Source organism: Aulonocara sp. 'chitande type north' Nkhata Bay, linkage group LG7 (assembly GCF_057382095.1).
Source record: "Aulonocara sp. 'chitande type north' Nkhata Bay isolate Kocher_YH1m ecotype deep benthic linkage group LG7, A_spYH_male_GT1.1, whole genome shotgun sequence".
Classification (NCBI taxonomy): Eukaryota; Metazoa; Chordata; class Actinopteri; order Cichliformes; family Cichlidae; genus Aulonocara; species Aulonocara sp. 'chitande type north' Nkhata Bay.
This window is the reverse complement of record NC_141350.1, coordinates 69,927,307-69,945,239: the sequence shown is the minus strand read 5'-3', so window position 1 is coordinate 69,945,239 and position 17,933 is coordinate 69,927,307. Positions and strand designations below refer to the sequence as shown.

The 17,933-nt window shown below is 44.1% G+C and overlaps 2 protein-coding genes across 2 annotated transcripts in view; both read left to right on the top strand.

Annotated features, from left to right (window-relative positions):
• Positions 1-1,101: 1,101 nt before the first annotated feature.
• Positions 1,102-4,178, top strand: LOC147326898 (sodium channel protein type 4 subunit alpha B-like). Its single transcript, XM_086302302.1, has 4 exons — positions 1,102-1,244; positions 3,445-3,619; positions 3,719-3,856; positions 3,936-4,178. The coding sequence occupies exons 1-4, from the start codon at positions 1,156-1,158 to the stop codon at positions 4,065-4,067; spliced, it is 534 nt and encodes a 177-aa protein (XP_086158428.1). The 5' UTR covers positions 1,102-1,155; the 3' UTR covers positions 4,068-4,178.
• The window catches only part of LOC147326897 (sodium channel protein type 4 subunit alpha B-like), a 41,718-nt gene continuing 27,911 nt past the window's right edge, over positions 4,127-17,933 (top strand). The window contains exons 1-14 of the mRNA XM_086302301.1: positions 4,127-4,221; positions 5,559-5,687; positions 7,296-7,381; positions 8,043-8,243; positions 8,755-8,818; positions 8,892-9,033; positions 9,122-9,325; positions 14,540-14,636; positions 14,806-15,035; positions 15,682-15,753; positions 15,839-15,940; positions 16,008-16,355; positions 16,445-16,610; positions 17,540-17,712. Coding sequence (XP_086158427.1) covers positions 5,569-5,687; positions 7,296-7,381; positions 8,043-8,243; positions 8,755-8,818; positions 8,892-9,033; positions 9,122-9,325; positions 14,540-14,636; positions 14,806-15,035; positions 15,682-15,753; positions 15,839-15,940; positions 16,008-16,355; positions 16,445-16,610; positions 17,540-17,712 — 2,004 coding nt within the window. The 5' untranslated portion in view covers positions 4,127-4,221; positions 5,559-5,568. The remainder of the gene's footprint in view (positions 4,222-5,558; positions 5,688-7,295; positions 7,382-8,042; positions 8,244-8,754; positions 8,819-8,891; positions 9,034-9,121; positions 9,326-14,539; positions 14,637-14,805; positions 15,036-15,681; positions 15,754-15,838; positions 15,941-16,007; positions 16,356-16,444; positions 16,611-17,539; positions 17,713-17,933) is intronic.

Genomic DNA, 17,933 nt, shown 5'->3' with positions numbered 1-17,933 from the left:
AACAGTAATCTAATTACATTTTTTGCAATAGTAGTCCCTTATATTACTTGTTAATTTAAAAAACTAAAATAGATATAGGTATATACACACACGTATGTGTGTGGGAAGCTCACCTCCAATTATCCTTTCGACACACCGCACAACTCTCTGGAGAGCTTTGCAGTTGTTCAAAGCTGACCTCTCCCTTGTGTTTCCAAGGTTGTGAGTACAGCATGAACAGCGGCATTTTCCATGCTAATATTTTTTATGGGTGTTGTTACACATCAACAACCTTTTCAGATGTCCCTATAATCTCAGAGAGAAACTGTAAACGTTTTGCAGTGGGCAAAATGATCCCGTACTCAGAGGGAGAGCTTTATTACAACAAAGTAAATGTCCCTGAATGATGAGGGTGACGACACTTTGAATGCAGGAACATATTGATTGTAACTACCCCTGTGTTTATGAGCCATCGCCCCTTTCACTTTGTCTTTACCTGCAACCAAGAACAAAGACCACCAGTCCACCAGTAGCAACAATCCCACCACAGTTTCTCCAGAAATTACATAGTTGTTTTTTTCCCCTGTGGATATCACAATAAGAAAGTATGCAGTGAACTTGTCAAATTTACTCTATTTATTATGGAAATCGTGGAAATTGCCAGCAGCTGTTTGATGAAGACATAGTTTGATGTTTAGGATGAAACACAACCTAAACATACTTATTAACCTACCTATTAACCTAAGCAGTAATAAGTAGGTGATGAGGAATGTGAAGCCAAAAATGAATTAAAAAAGACAGAAATCTAACTGAAAGTGTGCAGAGTTAGTCAGTCAGATGGGTTTTCAGGGGAGGATGAAATCAGTAGACAGAATGGCTCAGATGTTTTTGTCCACAGATGAACAGAGTTCTTATAAAACAACCAACAGCTTCATTCCTGTGTGTTTGTGTCTCTGTGTGTGATAGAGAGACTGTTTCCAGGAAATCAGGATGTGGGAGTCTCTTTGGGAGAACACGGTTCCCAATTCTGTTCCTTTGTGTGTGTGTTGTAACTAATGTGGGAGGAGCCATGGACAAACAGCTGGAGCAGAGAGCTGATCACTGAAAACAGACAGATTCAGACAGAGAGACAGACAGAGGTGTTTCAGAGAGAGGTGGGACGCTGAAGACAGAAAAATGTCTTTTTTTGATTTCTGGAGCAGCACGAAGGAGAGAGGCGCGCTGCTGAGGAGAGCCAATCAGCTGAGGCTGAATCCTTCACAGCTGTAAGTCTGATTTAAACTGGTTTTCAGTGAAACGTGTGGGACAGTGATAGACTTTGGTTCACAAACCTGCACTCCTTCCTCTGTGTAGAACTGCAATCCTAAAATGCTATTACTATTATAATTACTATTACGATCGTGGCTCAAGAGTTGGCAGTTCGTCTTGTAATGGGAAGGTTGCCGGTTCGAGCCCCGGCTCGGTCAGTCTTGGTCGTTGTGTCCTTGGGCGAGACACTTCACCCGTTGCCTACTGGTGGTGGTCAGAGGGCCCGGTGGTGCCAGTGTCTGGCAGCCTCGCCTCTGTCAGTGCGCCCCAGGGTGGCTACAATATAGCTGCCATCACCAGTGTGTGAATGTGTGTGTGAATGGGTGGATGACTGGATATGTAAAGCGCTTTGGGGTTCTTAGGGACGAGTAAAGCGCTGTACAAATACAGGCCATTTATGACAATGGAGGATATTTTTTAGAAGCATTGCTATAGCAAAAAAAAGTAAGAAAATACTAAGAAAATACAAATAATACCACAAATAAAACTGTGTTATTGGCACATAAAGCAGGTGGTTTATGGTTATATGGATCAAAATTAATGTTTCATATGTTTCTTTTACAGTTTCTTCTTTTTTACTTTTTGCTTTATTTGAGAGTTTTAGCATCTGAGAGTGGAGAGGAAAGAGGGGCAAAGTGTGCAGGGGACAAGCATATCGTTAGGGCTGGATCAGGTGGGCGGCACAGGATTTCAGAAAGGATTTGTATTGATTTTGTATTGAAGACAGCCTTTGTTCTTTATCATTCACATCTCTGCAAAGTTTTCCTCAATGAACACATAAAAAACACACGTTCAGCTACGCACTCTTAGGTACAACTACACGTCAAGAGTCCTGAATGTGTGAAGAGGAAGCCTTACGTAACTTACGTAACATCACAGGCAGAAATTTAAAAGACAGCAAAGTGTTAAGTTGATTTAAAAAAATCAAACAATAAAATCAAAAACTCCTCTTGATTGGAGGTTTTGTCAAAGTAAACATGATATGACGTTAGCTGACCTCACTGTGACCCTCACCCATTTCTGTAGGTTGTGTGATGTGAAATGTTTCATAACAGATATAAGATGCCCTACCCAGTTTAATGAGTCACTACTCATTAAACTGGGTAGGGCAGTGTTGGTCAAGTTACTTGAAAAGTAATTAGTTGCTAAATACTGATTACTTATTTTCAAAAGCATTTACTTAGTTACTTTTCAAAAACATGATACACAACCTGAATACGTTATCGAGCAATAGTCCTTCCAGCAAATTCTATTTTTTCTGCATAATCCAGTATATAAAACATTTTTTTGTGTGTTTACACTCACTCTTTCAAATAGATGCAAGTAAAACACAGGAGAAAATAAACAAAAATCAAAGACTCAGCAGCTCCTAAATCTATTGTCCCCTGTTTAGCAGGAGTGGGGCGGGTGGAGGTTTGCCCACAGTGGTCATGTCATGGGGGGATCCGGCGGTTTGTCTGTGAATGTCACATTCCCGTGGCAGCGTGCTCTCTGCTCGCTCAGATTTGAAGTTTCATCTTTCGCTGTAGAAAGGAGTTTTCTTCCCACGCAGAGGGAACAGCAGACGCTAATGTTTGTGTCCCTTTTTACGGATTTAAACTCAAAGTAATGTGATTACTTCCACGCTTTAAACGCTGCGTGGTCTTACTTTCTCCATCGCTCCATATTATCCATTGTTGATCTGCACACGTCTGTTACCACGAATGTCGCACACGCTTATGTCATTGTCATGAGACACTCTCACAAAAAAAAATCACGGTTTAGTAGCACAGTAACACAGCGTGCTTATGGGAAACTAACAGTAATCTAATTACTTTTTTTGCAATAGTAGTCCCTTATATTACTTGTTAATTTAAAAAACTAATTGGATTACAGTAACGCATTACTTGCCTATCTCTGGTGTCTTAAATCTGACAAAATTAATTTCACACAAATACATTTAACTGATTTCTAAACGTGTGCGGTCTGTGGCGCCCCCCTAAAGTAAACCCGTTAAGTGCTTTAGCTCGGGCTTATATCCCAGAGTGCTCACGACTTAATGAATGTTTTCTAAATAATCGGACTATCATGAGACAGGTTAGTTTCAAGCAGTGAAACTAACCTGTCTCATGATGGTCCGATCAAAACATCAAAATGCCACCCCTATTTTCCCCGTAGAACCCTGCTGCTAGGTGACAACAAGATCCGGGCAGCACTGCAGGATGACAGCATGGTGTCTCTGCTGCCACCTGTGGGTACGGATGTCTTCAGACACTTCACGACGGCCTCACAGGAAGTCCAACAGCAACATGTAACTGGGGCAAAGGAGCGAAAGACGTGGAAGGATAAATGGGTACTGATCAAACTTTCAGCTGTCAATAACTGATAACTAATAAGTGCACTCGATAACGCTGATCAACGGCATGACGGGAAGGTCCTGTGTGTAACCTAGGTAACTCAGAAAAACCTGCCCAAACCAGCTGCTCACCTGGAGACTGGAAAGTCCCTCCCCTTAATCTATGGGGACCTGCCACCTCAGCTTCTCAACACCCCATTGGAGGATCTAGATCCCTTCTACCAATCACGCAAGGTCTCTTACCTGTCTCGTACTTGTCTGTCCCTCACCCGTCTGTCTCTCACCTGTCTGTCCCTCACCTGTCTCTCTGCAGACCTTCATGGTTCTCAGTAAAGGAAACATCATTAACAGGTTTAGTGCTGACTTGTCTTGTTACCTGCTGAGTCCATTCAACCCGTTGAGGACCCTCGCCATCAAGACCCTTCTTCATCCATATCCTTTATGATGTCATAGTGTCAGGAGCCTCTGTGTGGTCAGGTTTTAGCTCTCTGGACCAGGTGAGCTGAGTTTTCCCTGAACTCTCACACATTCTTCAGTATATTCATCCTACTGGCGATCCTGGGCTTCGGTGTTCTGGAGTTCAAATTTCCTGTGGTGAAGTAAGATACACACACACACACACACACACACACACACACACACACACACACACACACACACACAGATCTTTCATCAGGAGCAGAAAAACACGACTAAGTGATGAACAGGGCTGTTGATGGCAGCATCGATGAGTCACAGCATGAGAATGGTTTTAAAGTCTAAATCCATGCTAAGGCTCAAAGACAAAGAGCCAGTCTGTCCTCAGTCTGTCCTCAGTCTGACAGCAGCAGCACACACAGGTCTGTAAAGGTCAAACTGACTTTGCTCGCTGTTGTCGAGTCAGGAAATGCTCAGAGTGTTCTGATATGTGAACAGATTTGTCATACAGACAATTAAGAGACGGCTTAAAGGGCCTGTTGTGATGTTTCTCCATCGAGACAGCTTTTGTGTGACTCGTCCATTTAGGAGAGATCTGCGGTGGAAGTGTTTGCCTCCTCTTCAGTATAATGGAAGCACTTTACTGTCTCAGACCCGCCGTGTTCTCCAGGAGGGAACAAGCATCGGAGGCGTTTGGAAAGGGAGGGGGGATGAGTGTGTGCATATCAGTGTTGATGTATGTGTGTGTGTGTCCAGAGTTTAGCTGAGACAGTGTCCTTCACCCTGCCAGGCTAAGTAAACAGTCTTCCAGCCAACCCAGATGGCCTTGCATGGAATAGAAGGAACAGACTAAACACAGTCGTTATCAGGGTGTTTTTGTTCAGTTCCAGCCTTGAGCCCACATCTGGCGCCGAAGGGACAGCTGCATTATGATGGTGATTTTTCTTTTATGCGGACAACTCATGAGAATTTCAAAGCTGTTCTTTAACACTCCGACACTGGTCTCTCAATCTCCCGTTGCAGAGCCGCGAGCTTCTCCATGATGTTATCAAACTTGCGCTCCGTGGTCTTGTCATCTTGGAGCAGAGAGCTGCTCCAAGATGTGATCCAACTTTCGCTCAGAGGTCTTATTCTGAGTATTCACGGCAGCAGTAAGATTCTCCAAGATCTTAACCATGCTGCACTCAGTGAGCCCATTCTGAGAAATCACGCCTCGTCCCATCGTTTCAATCCCAGCGGGCAGCCTTGGGGGGGTTTGAACAGCCGGTTCCACTTTCTTAATTCTCCGATAAGCCAGGGCCAAGCCAGCTCCGATCAGCAAGAACCCTGTTTTCATGGTTCCAAATAGGTAGATATCTTCAGCGTCCTCGATCCACAGTCCTGCCAGGCACACGATCCTCCATGTCTGCCACCCGTCCATTGTGTATCCGGCAGGGAAAGTCCCTCCAGGGCACTCGGGCTCTCCCGAGCCCAAACTTCTCTGGTGTGAAAGCTCTCTGTCTCACGTTTATGTGAACAGGTACGTGTACATGGCAATCTTCGTGTTTGAGGCTCTGGTGAAAGTCGTGGCGAGAGGCTTCTGTGTGGGACGCTTCACCTTCCTCAGAGATCCCTGGAACTGGCTGGACATCATCATCATCAGCACCCTGTAAGGCTCAATAACACACCTCACACTCTCACACAGACTGTATGTACAGCCATGAATCTGCATTCTTTCTAATGACCAGCAGGGGGCAACTTCAGGTTGCAAAAACAAAATTCAGTGTAATCTGTTTTAGATTTATTGGAAAACGGCTGACATGAAGTTGGTGAGACTTATTTCTCTGCCGTGATTCTCCGACACGTACAGTTATTGGAAAAGAAAGTTTTCACAGGACGATCCTGAGAAAAAAAACAAGTCCAGCCTTATTGCCTTCATGGGAGTTAAGAGGGTAAGCAGCCCCAGCTCCTAATCGAGCCAGACTGATTAGTCATACAGAAAATGATCACATCAAGCTGTTGCTGCTGAAGGTGTCTCTCCAAGCTCATTGATGAGGTACAATTAGGACTGCTTATACTGTGAGTTTGTTAATGGAAGAGCTCCTCTTTGTTCACTTCTTTAACCTCCTAGGACCTGGCGTCCACGTGTGGACATCACATTTTGGGTTATTTAGACCGAAATACTCAATTTCGCTCTGCAACGGCCTGATATCCACTCACGAGGACATTATACTCCTACTGTTCTACTGAAATTTTAAACAAATATCCTCATATGTGGCTTTCATTTTTCTTAGAAACAAAAATTAGGTAAAAAAAATAATCTGGTAATTCTTTATTTTTACATTCATCGGGTCCCAATATGCCCAAATATCAAAGAGAAATTAAAAATGCATGCCGAGGAAGAGTTCGGATCTTAGGGGGTTAATGTTGGTTACAGATTAACGTGATCCAAAAAACAGGAAACAGTATAAAAGAGCCTTCACAATAAGAGCCTCTCAGTCCTGAATAACAAGGCTCACTGCAGCTCAGAAAATACTCAAGAAATGTGATCCACCGATTGAATCCACTCAATGCTGGATGTGACCTTTACAGTTACACCAACACAGTTCTTGTCAGTGTGGTCTCATATCTATAGATCCATGTCCGTGCAAATAAGGTGGGCTTTTTCCAGCTGTGAAGATGAAAATTATCTTTTTGCTGCTTTCACCACCACATCCATCCATCCAGTTTTCTTCTGCTTATCTGAAGCTGGGTTGCAGGGACAGCAGCCTAAGCAGAAAAGCCGAGATCTCTCCACGATGTCCTGGGTCTGCCCCGGGGCCGTTCCTTTGTTATTACCCTTATATTTCGAGTTTAGTTGTTCCTTGGTTCAGGCACTGAAACTCCCTGTTTAGGTTTGGGACTCTTTCAGTGTTTGAATCCAGGCTGACATCAAACACTGTCCCAGCAAACTGACCACAGAGACTCTTGATGTTTCTTAAGGCTTGGTAACAAGCTAACCTCCTGTAGCTGAACGCTCGCTGTGCTGCTCTGCTTTCCTGTGTAGCTTTCCTGTGTACGTCTCCTCTACCTTTGTCACTGATAAAGGTTTTAGATTTATATTAGGACACTAACTGTCACGTCCTCATCACCGGCTTTGCTTCTGTATGTTCTGCTCGACACACTTTGGCTTTTTCCTGCTCGGCTGTAAATGTGTCTTTATGTTTTACAGCTGCTTTAATCACTGCTTCATGATGATGATGATGATGAAGGTGGTGATGATGACTCTGTGTCTCAGATTGGTGTCACAGTTCGTAGATTTGGGGAAGTTTGCTGTGCTGATGACGATTTCTCTGCTGCTGAAGATCTTCACATGCAGTCGAGGTGTGTGTGTGTCTGTGTGTGTGTGTGTGTGTGTGTGTCTGTGTGTGTGTGTGTGTGTGTGTGTCTGTGTGTGTGTGCGCGTGTCTGTGTGTGTCTGTGTGTGTGTGTGTGTGTGTGTGTGTGTCTGTGTGTGTGTGCGCGTGTCTGTGTGTGTGTGCGTGCGTGTGTCTGTGTGTGTCTGTGTGTGTGTGTGTGTGTCTGTGTGTGTGTGCGCGTGTGTCTGTGTGTGTCTGTGTGTGTGTGTGTGTCTGTGTGTGTGTGCGCGTGTGTCTGTGTGTGTCTGTGTGTGTGTGTGTGTGTGTGTGTCTGTGTGTGTGTGCGCGTGTCTGTGTGTCTGTGTGTGTGTGCGCGTGTCTGTGTGTGTGTGCGCGTGTCTGTGTGTGTGTGCGTGCGTGTGTCTGTGTGTGTGTGTGTGTGTCTGTGTGCGTGTGCGTGCGTGTGTCTGTGTGTGTGTGCGCGTGTCTGTGTGTGTGTGCGTGCGCGTGTCTGTGTGTGTCTGTGTGTGTGTGTCTGTGTGTGTGTGCGCGTGTGTGCGTGCGTGTGTCTGTGTGCGTGTGTCTGTGTGTGCGTGCGTGTGTCTGTGTGTGTCTGTGTGTGTCTGTGTGTGTCTGTGTGTGTGTGTGTGTGCGACTTGTATTCACAGCGGGGGCTGTCTTCACAGGTCTGAAGAAGACAGTCGAAGCTCTTGTCCAATCGGTGAAGAGGCTTGGTTGTGTCATCATCCTGACGTTGTTCTGCCTGAGCATCTTGGCTATGATTGGTTTACAGCTCTTCATGGGAACCCTGAAGAACAAATGTGTCATCTGGTCGATGAACACAAACACGACAGAGTTCGATTTCCACAACCACACCACCTCTCCAGGTATGATGGTCGTACCACGTCCTGATTGGCCGGTTAGCCTTTTAAGACAGTCAGATGGCTGACTCGCAGGTCTTCTTCCAACATTACAATGAAAGCAGTGGAAAGAGATCTCATGTGAGATCAGGTGAACCTCTGAGGAAAAGTCTTCAGGTCCAAAAACAGTTTTATTTGTTGTTATCAGATTTTAAAATCACCCGCAACAATGTAGATGCTGAGAATTGCAGCATAAATGTGACCTTGAATCTGTCATTGAGAGTATTTCCTGGTTCAGTGATGTATTAAACATGTCCGTGAAGACAGCTCTGCAGCACGGTCCCTCAGTGCTCGTCCAGGGATGTTATCAGGACCTGGGGCTCTGCGAGAATTGATCCTGGTATTAGAAAGTTTAGAAATGTTCAGCTGGCTTTGTAGTGCAGACTTCAGCACCTGTCATCGTTGCCACCCCTGCCCTTAAATTAGAAAGGTGAAACATGATCTGTTTGTACGGTTTGGATGTCTGTCTGCCTTCTAGAAAACTATTACTACATTCCTGGACATCCTGATCCTCTGGTGTGTGGAAACCAGTCAGACGCTGGGTAAGTAAACATGAGTCTCTTTCATTCACTGACAACAACAACAATAAAAACAAACTGTTTTTTATGTGTTCAGGTGCTGTCCAGATGGTTTCACCTGTGTGAAAGCAGGAAGTAACCCAAACTTCGGATACACCAGCTACGACTCGTTTTTCTGGTCTCTGATGTCACTTTTCAGACTCATGATGCATGACTTCTGGGAAAGCCTGATGCAGTTGGTCAGTAACTCACCGATGACCACATGCAGGCTCCTCCCAGTACTCCGGTTGTCTCATCCGTTTCTCTCACCTGTCTGTCCCTCCACAGACGTTGCGAGCTGCAGGAAAATCCTATCTGATCGTCTTTCTGTTCGTCTTCTTCCCGGGTTGTTTCTTCCTGCTCAGTCTCATTTTGGCAGTGGTTGTTGTGACACGAGCGGAGCAAGAAGAGACTCAAGATGCCGAGGCCATACAAAGAGAAGAAGAGTTCGGACGGATTGTGGAGGTGCTGAAGAGGAGAGAGGAGGAGGAGGTCAGTAAGGACTCATTGCTTCCACAGGAATTAGGAGGGCAATGAGCAGCCAAATACTAATCAAGTCTAATCAGATTTAGTTCATTGGTTGGTCATCAGTAAGTGTGTGCACCTCTTTAACAGCAGATTTTGTCAGTTTGCTGTGGAGCATCCAGGTGTGTGCTAACACAATACCACCTTCTCTCCAGGACTGGGTGCTGCACCTTCAAAAAAACAAAAGAAGGAATCAATGATCCACACACGGGAATAAAGTTGCTTCTTATTTGCTGAACCTTGTGTCACATGTTACAGGTGCAACTTTTTTTACGTCTACCTAACTTACAGTCCTCTCTTCTAAATTCTTACGTTTATCTCGACTTCTGGAACAGACTCAACACCGCTGTTGGGTCTGCGCTACAGCAGGCCCGCTGGTTCAGACTGATTCCTGTAAAGAAGGAAATACAGAACAGCAATCGATCGGTTTTCACATGCTACAGCAAGGGGAGGATGTCGGGGCAGCCCTTCTGCCCTCGAGCTCAGATTACTCCAAAGAACCAGCCCCCGCTTGCAGCCTTTTTTTGTGTGACACACAGTTTACACAAGCACCCATTGTAAAAAACCCCTATGGTCACAAAAGGTTAAAACACTGCGTGTGTGTGTGTGTGTGTGTATATGCATGTGCGAGCATGTTTGTGTGTGTGTGTGGATGGGGGTACGTTTGTGTGACTTCCTGCTGAGGATGTGCCTACAGTTACACTATAGCCCCCCTCACCATTCAACAGGCTGGGGAGGGCAACAGAAACAGAAGGATGTCTCTGAGCACACAGTTTAAGGCCAGGCTTACAAACTTAAGTACAATAATGGCAACATTTAACAATTTCAGCCTAACAACCACCTTTCCTGGCCTCGCCAGTATAGCAACACACAATGCCCTATCTCAACAATCAACCTACTCTGTGCGCTTCTCCAGAAAAATAAACATGAACTTAAGACGCCTGTACTGATAATAACTGTTAATTCAATTCAATTCAATTCAATTTTATTTATATAGCGCCAAATCACAACATAAGTCGCCTCAAGGCGCTTCATAAATACAGAGAAAAAAAACCAACAATCATATGACCCCCTATGAGCAAGCACTTTGGTAACAGTGGGAAGGAAAAACTCCCTTTTAACAGGAAGAAACCTCCGGCAAAACCAGGCTCAGGGAGGGGCGGGGCATCTGCTGCGACCGGTTGGGGTGAGAGAAGGAAGACAGGATAAAGACATGCTGTGGAAGAGAGACAGAGGTTAATAACAGATATGATTCAATGCAGAGAGGTCTGTTAATACATACTGAGTGAGAAAGGTGACTGGAAAGGAAAAACTCAATGCATCATGGGAATCCCCTGGCAGCCTACATCTATTGCAGCATAACTAAGGGAGGATTCAGGGTCACCTGGTCCAGCCGTAACTATATGCTTTAGCAAAAATGAAAGTTTGAAGCCTAATCTTGAAAGTAGAGATAGTGTCTGTCTCCTGAATCCAAACTGGAAGCTGGTTCCACAGAAGAGGGGCCTGAAAACTGAAGGCTCTCCCTCCCATTCTACTTTTAAATACTCTAGGAACAACAAGTAGGCCTGCAGAGCGAGAGCGAAGTGCTCTAATAGGGTGATATGGTACTACAAGGTCATTGAGATAAGATGGGGCCTGATTATTTAAGACCTTGTATGTGAGGAGCAGGATTTTGAATTCAATTCTGGATTTAACAGGAAGCCAAAACAGGAGAAATCTGCTCTCTCTTTCTAGTCCCTGTCAGGACTCTTGCTGCAGCATTTTGGATTAGCTGAAGGCTTTTCAGTGAGTTTTTTGGACACCCTGATAATAATGAATTACAGTCGTCCAGCCTGGAAGTAATAAATGCATGAACTAGTTTTTCAGCGTCACTCTGAGACAGGATATTTCTAACTTTAGAGATGTTGCACAAATGGAAGAACGCAGTCTTACATATTTGTTTAATATGTGCATTGAAGGACATGTCCTGGTCAAAAATGACTCCAAGGTTCCTCAGTGTTACTGGAGGCCAAGGTAATGCCATCCAGAGTAAGAATCTGCTTAGATACCATATTTCTAGGCTTTTCAGGGCCGAGTACAATAACCTCAGTTTGATCTGAATTAAGAAGCATGAAGTTAGCAGCCATCCAGGTCTTTATGTCTTTAAGACATTCCTGCAGTTTAACTCATTGGTGTGTGTTATCTGGCTTCATGGACAGATAGAGCTGGGTGTCATCAGCATAGCAGTGTAAATGTATGCTATGTCTTCTAATGATGCTGCCTAAGGGAAGCATGTATAATGTAAACAGAATTGGTCCTAGCACTGAACCCTGTGGAACTCCATAATTAACCTCAGTGTGTGAAGAGGACTCTCCATTTACATGCACAAACTGGAGTCTATTAGATAGATATGATACAAACCACTGCAGTGCAGTACCTGTAATACCTACAGCATGTTCTAATCGCTCTAATAGGATATTATGGTCGACAGCATCGAACGCTGCACTGAGGTCTAGCAGGACGAGCACAGAGATGAGTCCACTGTCAGAGGCCATAAGAAGATCATTTGTAACCTTCACTAAAGCTGTTTCTGTGCTGTGATGAGCTCTGAAACCTGACTGAAACTCTTCAAATAAACCTCTGCAGATGATCTGTTAGCTGTTTGACAACTACTCTTTCAAGGATGTTTGATATAAAGGAAGGTTGGAGATTGGCCTATAATTAGCTAAGACTGCTGGGTCTAGAGATGCTTTTTGAGTAAAGGTTTAACTACAGCTAGCTTGAAGGCCTGTGGTACATAGCCGATCATTAGAGATAGGTTGATCATATTTAAGATCGAAGAATTAATTAATGGCAGGACTTCTTTGAGCAGTTTTGTAGGAATGGGGTCTAAAAGACACGTTGATGGTTTGGAGGAAGTAATTATTGAAGTTAACTCAGAAAGATCAATTAGAGAAAAAGAGTCTAACTTAACATCAATGGTACTAAGAGTAGCTGTAGATAATATTACATCTGTGGGATGATTACTGGTAATTTTTTCTCTAATGATAAAAATTTTATTTGTGAAGAAGTTCATGAAGTCATTACTAGTTAACGTTAAAGGGATGGTTGGCTCAAAAGAGCTCTGACTGTTTGTCAGCCTGGCTACAGTGCTGAAGAGAAACCTGGGGTTGTTCTTATTTTCTTCAATCAGTGATGAATAGTAAGATGTTCTGGCTTTGCGGAGGGCTTTCTTATAAAGCAGCAAACTATTTCTCCAGGCTAAATGATGATCCTCTAAATTTATGACACGCCATTTCCTCTCCAGATTACGAGTCATCTGCTTTAGGCTACCACGGAGTCAGGTACTTCTGATTAGAGACCTTAGTTTTTACTGGAGCTACAGTATCCAGAGTCGTACGTAGTGCGGAGGTAAAATTATTAACAAGATAATCGACCTCTGTTGGAGTAGCGTTCAGATAGCTGCTCTGCTCTGTGTTGGTACAGGGCATTGAAGGTGATAACAGTGGGTGGATTATATTCTTAAACTTAGTTACAGCGCTTTCAGAAAGACATCTACTTTGATAAAGTCTACTCTCCACCGCTGTGTAATCAATTATTGTAAATGTAAATGTTATCAGGAAATGATCAGACAGGAGAGGGTTTTCAGGAAACACTGTTAAATGTTCAGTTTCTATGCCATATGTTAAAACAAGATCTAGAGTGTGATTAAAGTGGTGGGTGGGTTCTTTTACATTTTGAGAGAAACCAATTGAGTCTAATAACAGATTAAATGCCATGTTGAGGCTGTCATTTTTAGCATCTACATGGATGTTAAAATCACCCACAATAATTATTTTATCTGAGCTCAGAACTAAATTAGATATAAAGTCTGAGAAATCAGACAGAAACTCTGTGTAAGGCCCAGGTGGACGATAGATGATAACAAGTAAGACTGGTTTCTGAGTTTCACAGCTGGGGTGGACGAGGCTAAGCATCAGGCTTTCAAATGAATTAAAAGTCTGTCTGGGTCTTTCATTAATTAATAAGCTGGTGTGAAAAATTGCTGCCACACCTCCCCCTCGGCCTGTGCTTCGAGATTTCTGGTAGTTAGAATGACTCGGGGGTGTTGATTCATTTAAACTAACATAATCATCCTGCTGCAACCAGGTTTCTGTAAGGCAGAGTAAATCAATTTGTTGATCAATTATTAAGTCATGTACTAACAGAGACTTGGAGGAGAAAGACCTAATATTTAATAATCCACATTTCACTGTTTTACTCTTTGGTTCAGATGTGGATACTGTATTGTTCTTTCTTTGTAATTGTTTATGTTTAAGTTGTTTGTTGCTGGTTTTTAGTTTGTTTTTTGTCTGTTTGGGAGCTGACACAGTCTCTATGGAGATGGGTTTTTGGGGGGGGTAGCAGGAGGAGAGAAGCTGCAGAGAGGCGTGTAAGACTGCAACTATGCATATATAAACAAATGATTCATTATGATACCACACTGGGCATTGCAGCAAATTCACGGCAAGAACTGATGCTCAGAGAAACCACAGAGAAACCCCAGTTACTGTGGCTGAGGTCCAACAGCCCCACCTCAGACTCTACAGGCCTCATTGAGCAGGTTGATGGGCTCCATGGCCACGACAAAAGGGAGATCAGAGTCGCCTTTATTGGCCGTGTATATGCGCAGACACATACGAGGAATTTGGTTCGGGTAGATGACGACTCTCAATCACAGCAATGTAAATCACAACAATATGTAAACAACACAATAGAAACAATATAAAATAACCATAAGGTGTGTGTCTCTAGGAGGAGAGCCACACCAACAGCTGAGCTCTGACAGCTTGGAACACTGGCACACTAGGCCCAGGTGTTGCCAGTGTTGCTAAAACATTCCACACCTGTACAAAATATACTGGAATAACACGAGTAGGTCTATTATCGGGCTTTAGTTCTGTTCATATATCAAACACGTCCTATTCTTCATCTAAATATCCTTCTGTGTCTAGCATGTGACCAATCCTGCAGACCTGTCGGCAGCATTTAAAATCCAGCTGTTCCAAAAACCTTTCACCAGCTTCTTCTCAACTTATTGTGTCAGCCGTGACCTTTCTGAGACAAAATAACCCTGTTTGGAAACTGTTCAGAGTACTGTGGGATGGCTCTGCTGAAATCGTCATTTAGCATAACTGAGTTTGGGTGTTTTGTTATGGACAGCAGGCTTCCAGCAGGGCAGAGACTCCAGAGCAACAGGACTCACTGCAGAAGAAGAAATCAGCTGGTATACGAGCTACTAAGCAAGAATACGTTGAAGGTAAACAGATATTTACCTCCACCTCTTTAACCTCCACCTTCCTTCATTGGGACAGGACAACACGCTCTGTCACTGAGAGCAGTCACAGACAAACGCGAAGAGCCGAGGCTCTGCAGACAACTTAATGCTGACACAGTTTGTGGCCTCACAGAGTAGCTTTGTGTTGCAGAGGCAGAGGAGCACCACCGGCCTTTGTGCTGCACCTGCACTGACGCCTTCCTGAAGGGGGACTGTTGTGGCTGCTGGCGATGGCTCAAACAGCAGTTTCACACCTTTATCACGAACCCTTTCTTTGACCTGGTCATCATCATCTGCATCATTGTTAGCACCATCTTCACAGCCATGGAACATTACCCTATGATGGAGGAGTTCATGGAGACCCTGGTCATCGCTGAGCTGGTGAGTGTTGAAGAAGTGTCTGCAGACCCTGTTATCTCCTACTTGGTTAATTTAATGGCAGCTTCTTCACTGCAGGCTAAAATCAGGACTTTTCCATTCTGCTCCCTTAGTTTGGTGTAGACTTGATCAGTCGGAGGGACCATATGTTCTTCTTCGATGTGCCTCCATGACCAATTTAGTGATGAATGCTTTTAGCGGGTTCTTCAGCCACCTAGCAAGAGTGGTTTAAAATGTCCACTCAGAGCAATTACATCACAAATGGTAACAAACCAACGGTACAAACCTGTAAACGACCTGCATAACTGAGAGGAAAAGCAGCACAGTGAGGTAAAAATGTAACGGGGGTACAGTATAAACCTCTGGCAAGTCTCGAGAAAAGTAAGGATCAGCTGGGATTCAGAGGGAGCTTTGCTGAGGTTTATTTACACCGTGAGTCTTTTTGCAGTAACAGTGATGCCTGGTCAGAGTGATCTACCTTTACATGGGTGACATTTCACAGGAAAATGATTGTTTTGTTGGAACTTCTACTTCTGCACGGGACTCGGTGTGTTCGAGGTTTTTCGTTCGCCTGTCTGCCGATGGTTGGATGAATTGGATGCAAAACATGCTTCTACCCTGTGACCTCTGACCCCTTTGAACTGTGCAGGTCTTCCGTGTGATCTTTGCAGCTGAGATGATCATCAAACTTGTCGCACTGGGCCTGCATGGATACTTCCAGGTCAGATTTGTAGTTTCTTCTCAACAGTTCAGCGATCTGCCATTTTCAAAGAAACATTTGTGATTGTTTGTTGTCGTGGTTACAGGTGCGCTGGCATATCTTCGACTTTATCCTCGTCATCATTTCTCTGGTGCAGCTGGGACTGGCTGACGTTGAGGGTCTATCTTTGCTGCACAGTTTTCTTCCGGTTAGTATAACATCACCATCACTGTCATCATCATCATCTGTTCTCACGTATCTTTCTGTTTGTCCAGTTTCGAGTGTTTCGGCTGGCCCGTTGGTGGCCGATGCTCCACATGTTTTTGAAGATCGTCTGGGCCTCAGTGGGGAACCTGACTCTGGTTCTCTTCATCACGGTCTTCATGTTCTCTGTGGCGGGCGTGCAGCTGTTCCAGTCGGACTACAAAGCTAACGTCTGTCGCATTTCTCTTGACTGCCAGCTTCCTCGTTGGCATATGGAAGACTTTTTCCACACCTTCATGCTTGTCTTCAGGGTCTTGTGTGGACTGTGTTTAGAGTCTTTATGGGATTGCATGGAGGTCTCGAATGATGGCATGTGTGTGACCTTCTTCATGATTGTCCTGATTGTTGGAAAGCTGCTGGTGAGTCTCTTTACACTTAACAACCTAGAATGACCCAGTCCACCTTAGTCCAATCAGAGTTTTTGAATGAGTTCCTGGTCTGTTTGCAGATCCTACATCTGTTCCTGAATTTATTGTTCATCAATGTTCAGCTGGTGGATTCAGAAGACAAAACAACAAACATTCTGCAGAGTACCATGAAACAGACCAGAACCTGGATCCCCAAGAGAATCTGGACTTTGTGGGGGAAGAACTACGCTGACCAAGATCACAAAGGTGGTTTTTGTTTGTATATTTGTCTTTGTAGGTTCTCAGTTATCCAGGTCACAGTAATCCAAGGAGCTTGTTTTGTGCCATTACTTTATTGCTGTTTTGGGGGTCTGCATTATTAACATGGAATGTAGATATAACACTGGCACAGCCACAACGAGGTAACATATTAGTCAAAGTCAAACTTTATTGTCATCTCCGCTAAATGGCAAATGGTAAATGGCCTGTATTTGTATAGCGCATTACTTGGTCCCCTATGGACCAAAAGCACTTTACACTGCATTCAGTCATCCGCCCATTCACACACTGGTGATGGCAAGCTACATTGTAGCCACAGCTGCCCTGGGGCGCACTGACTGCTACAGCCAGTGCAGCATATAAAGACAAGACGACGAGTTACATCAGTGCAAAAAACCCTAATAAATGGATATAAAAGGAGTAGAAAAATAAATATACACTTAAGACTAAGACTTAGTGAAGTCCTGTCTTGAAGCCTGAAACTGGATGTTTACAAACTGGATCTGACTTCGACAGTGAGGGACTCTGCTCACTACTCATTGGTAGTAAAATGTAAAGTGGATTGTAGTCTCGACTTAAATCTTCCCGTCCTTCCTTCTCCTCAACAAGACTTCAAACTAGTGACTGAGACCATAAATTCATCAGTGAGCTGAGTGATGAGGTGAACACGAAGCTCATTTTCTCATATACTTGCAAATGTTCAGGTTACAACCAGAGGAGTCGCCACCTGCTGGACATTAGAGAGACTGCAGGTTTGAGGCAGTGTTGCCTTCATGTTTCAGGTCATCCTCACACATACTCTGTTGTTAGTGGTTTATTTTTTTTCTGTGGATCGTATTTGGATTTCTGTGTCTTTTTTAAGTTTTAGATTTAGAGCTTTTAATTTGAAAATATTTTCATGTTTTCCTCATTTGCAGGTGACACTGAAAAAGACAACAAGGAGGAATATCTGGCCTTAAGCTCTGTGAGCTCAGATCAGCTGACCCTCGATGATAACCACACAAACATGGCCGCCTGGGAGGCCCCCGTCGCTGTGGCTGAGATCGAGTTTAGGACGCCTGAAAATGCAGAAGAAAAGGAGACGCAGCATGTAAAGCAGATTCTACTATTTTTGATCCTAGAGCAGAATTTCATGTTAAAAGTAAATACTGATGTGTGACGCAGCTTCGGCCTCGAGTATGAACAGCAGATAAACATGTTTGTGTCGCCACGGGGCGACCGTGGCTCAGGGGGTTGGGAATCGCATCTGTAACCGGAAGGTCGCCGGTTCGATCCCTGGGCTCTCTGTCCTGGTCGTTGTGTCCTTGGGCA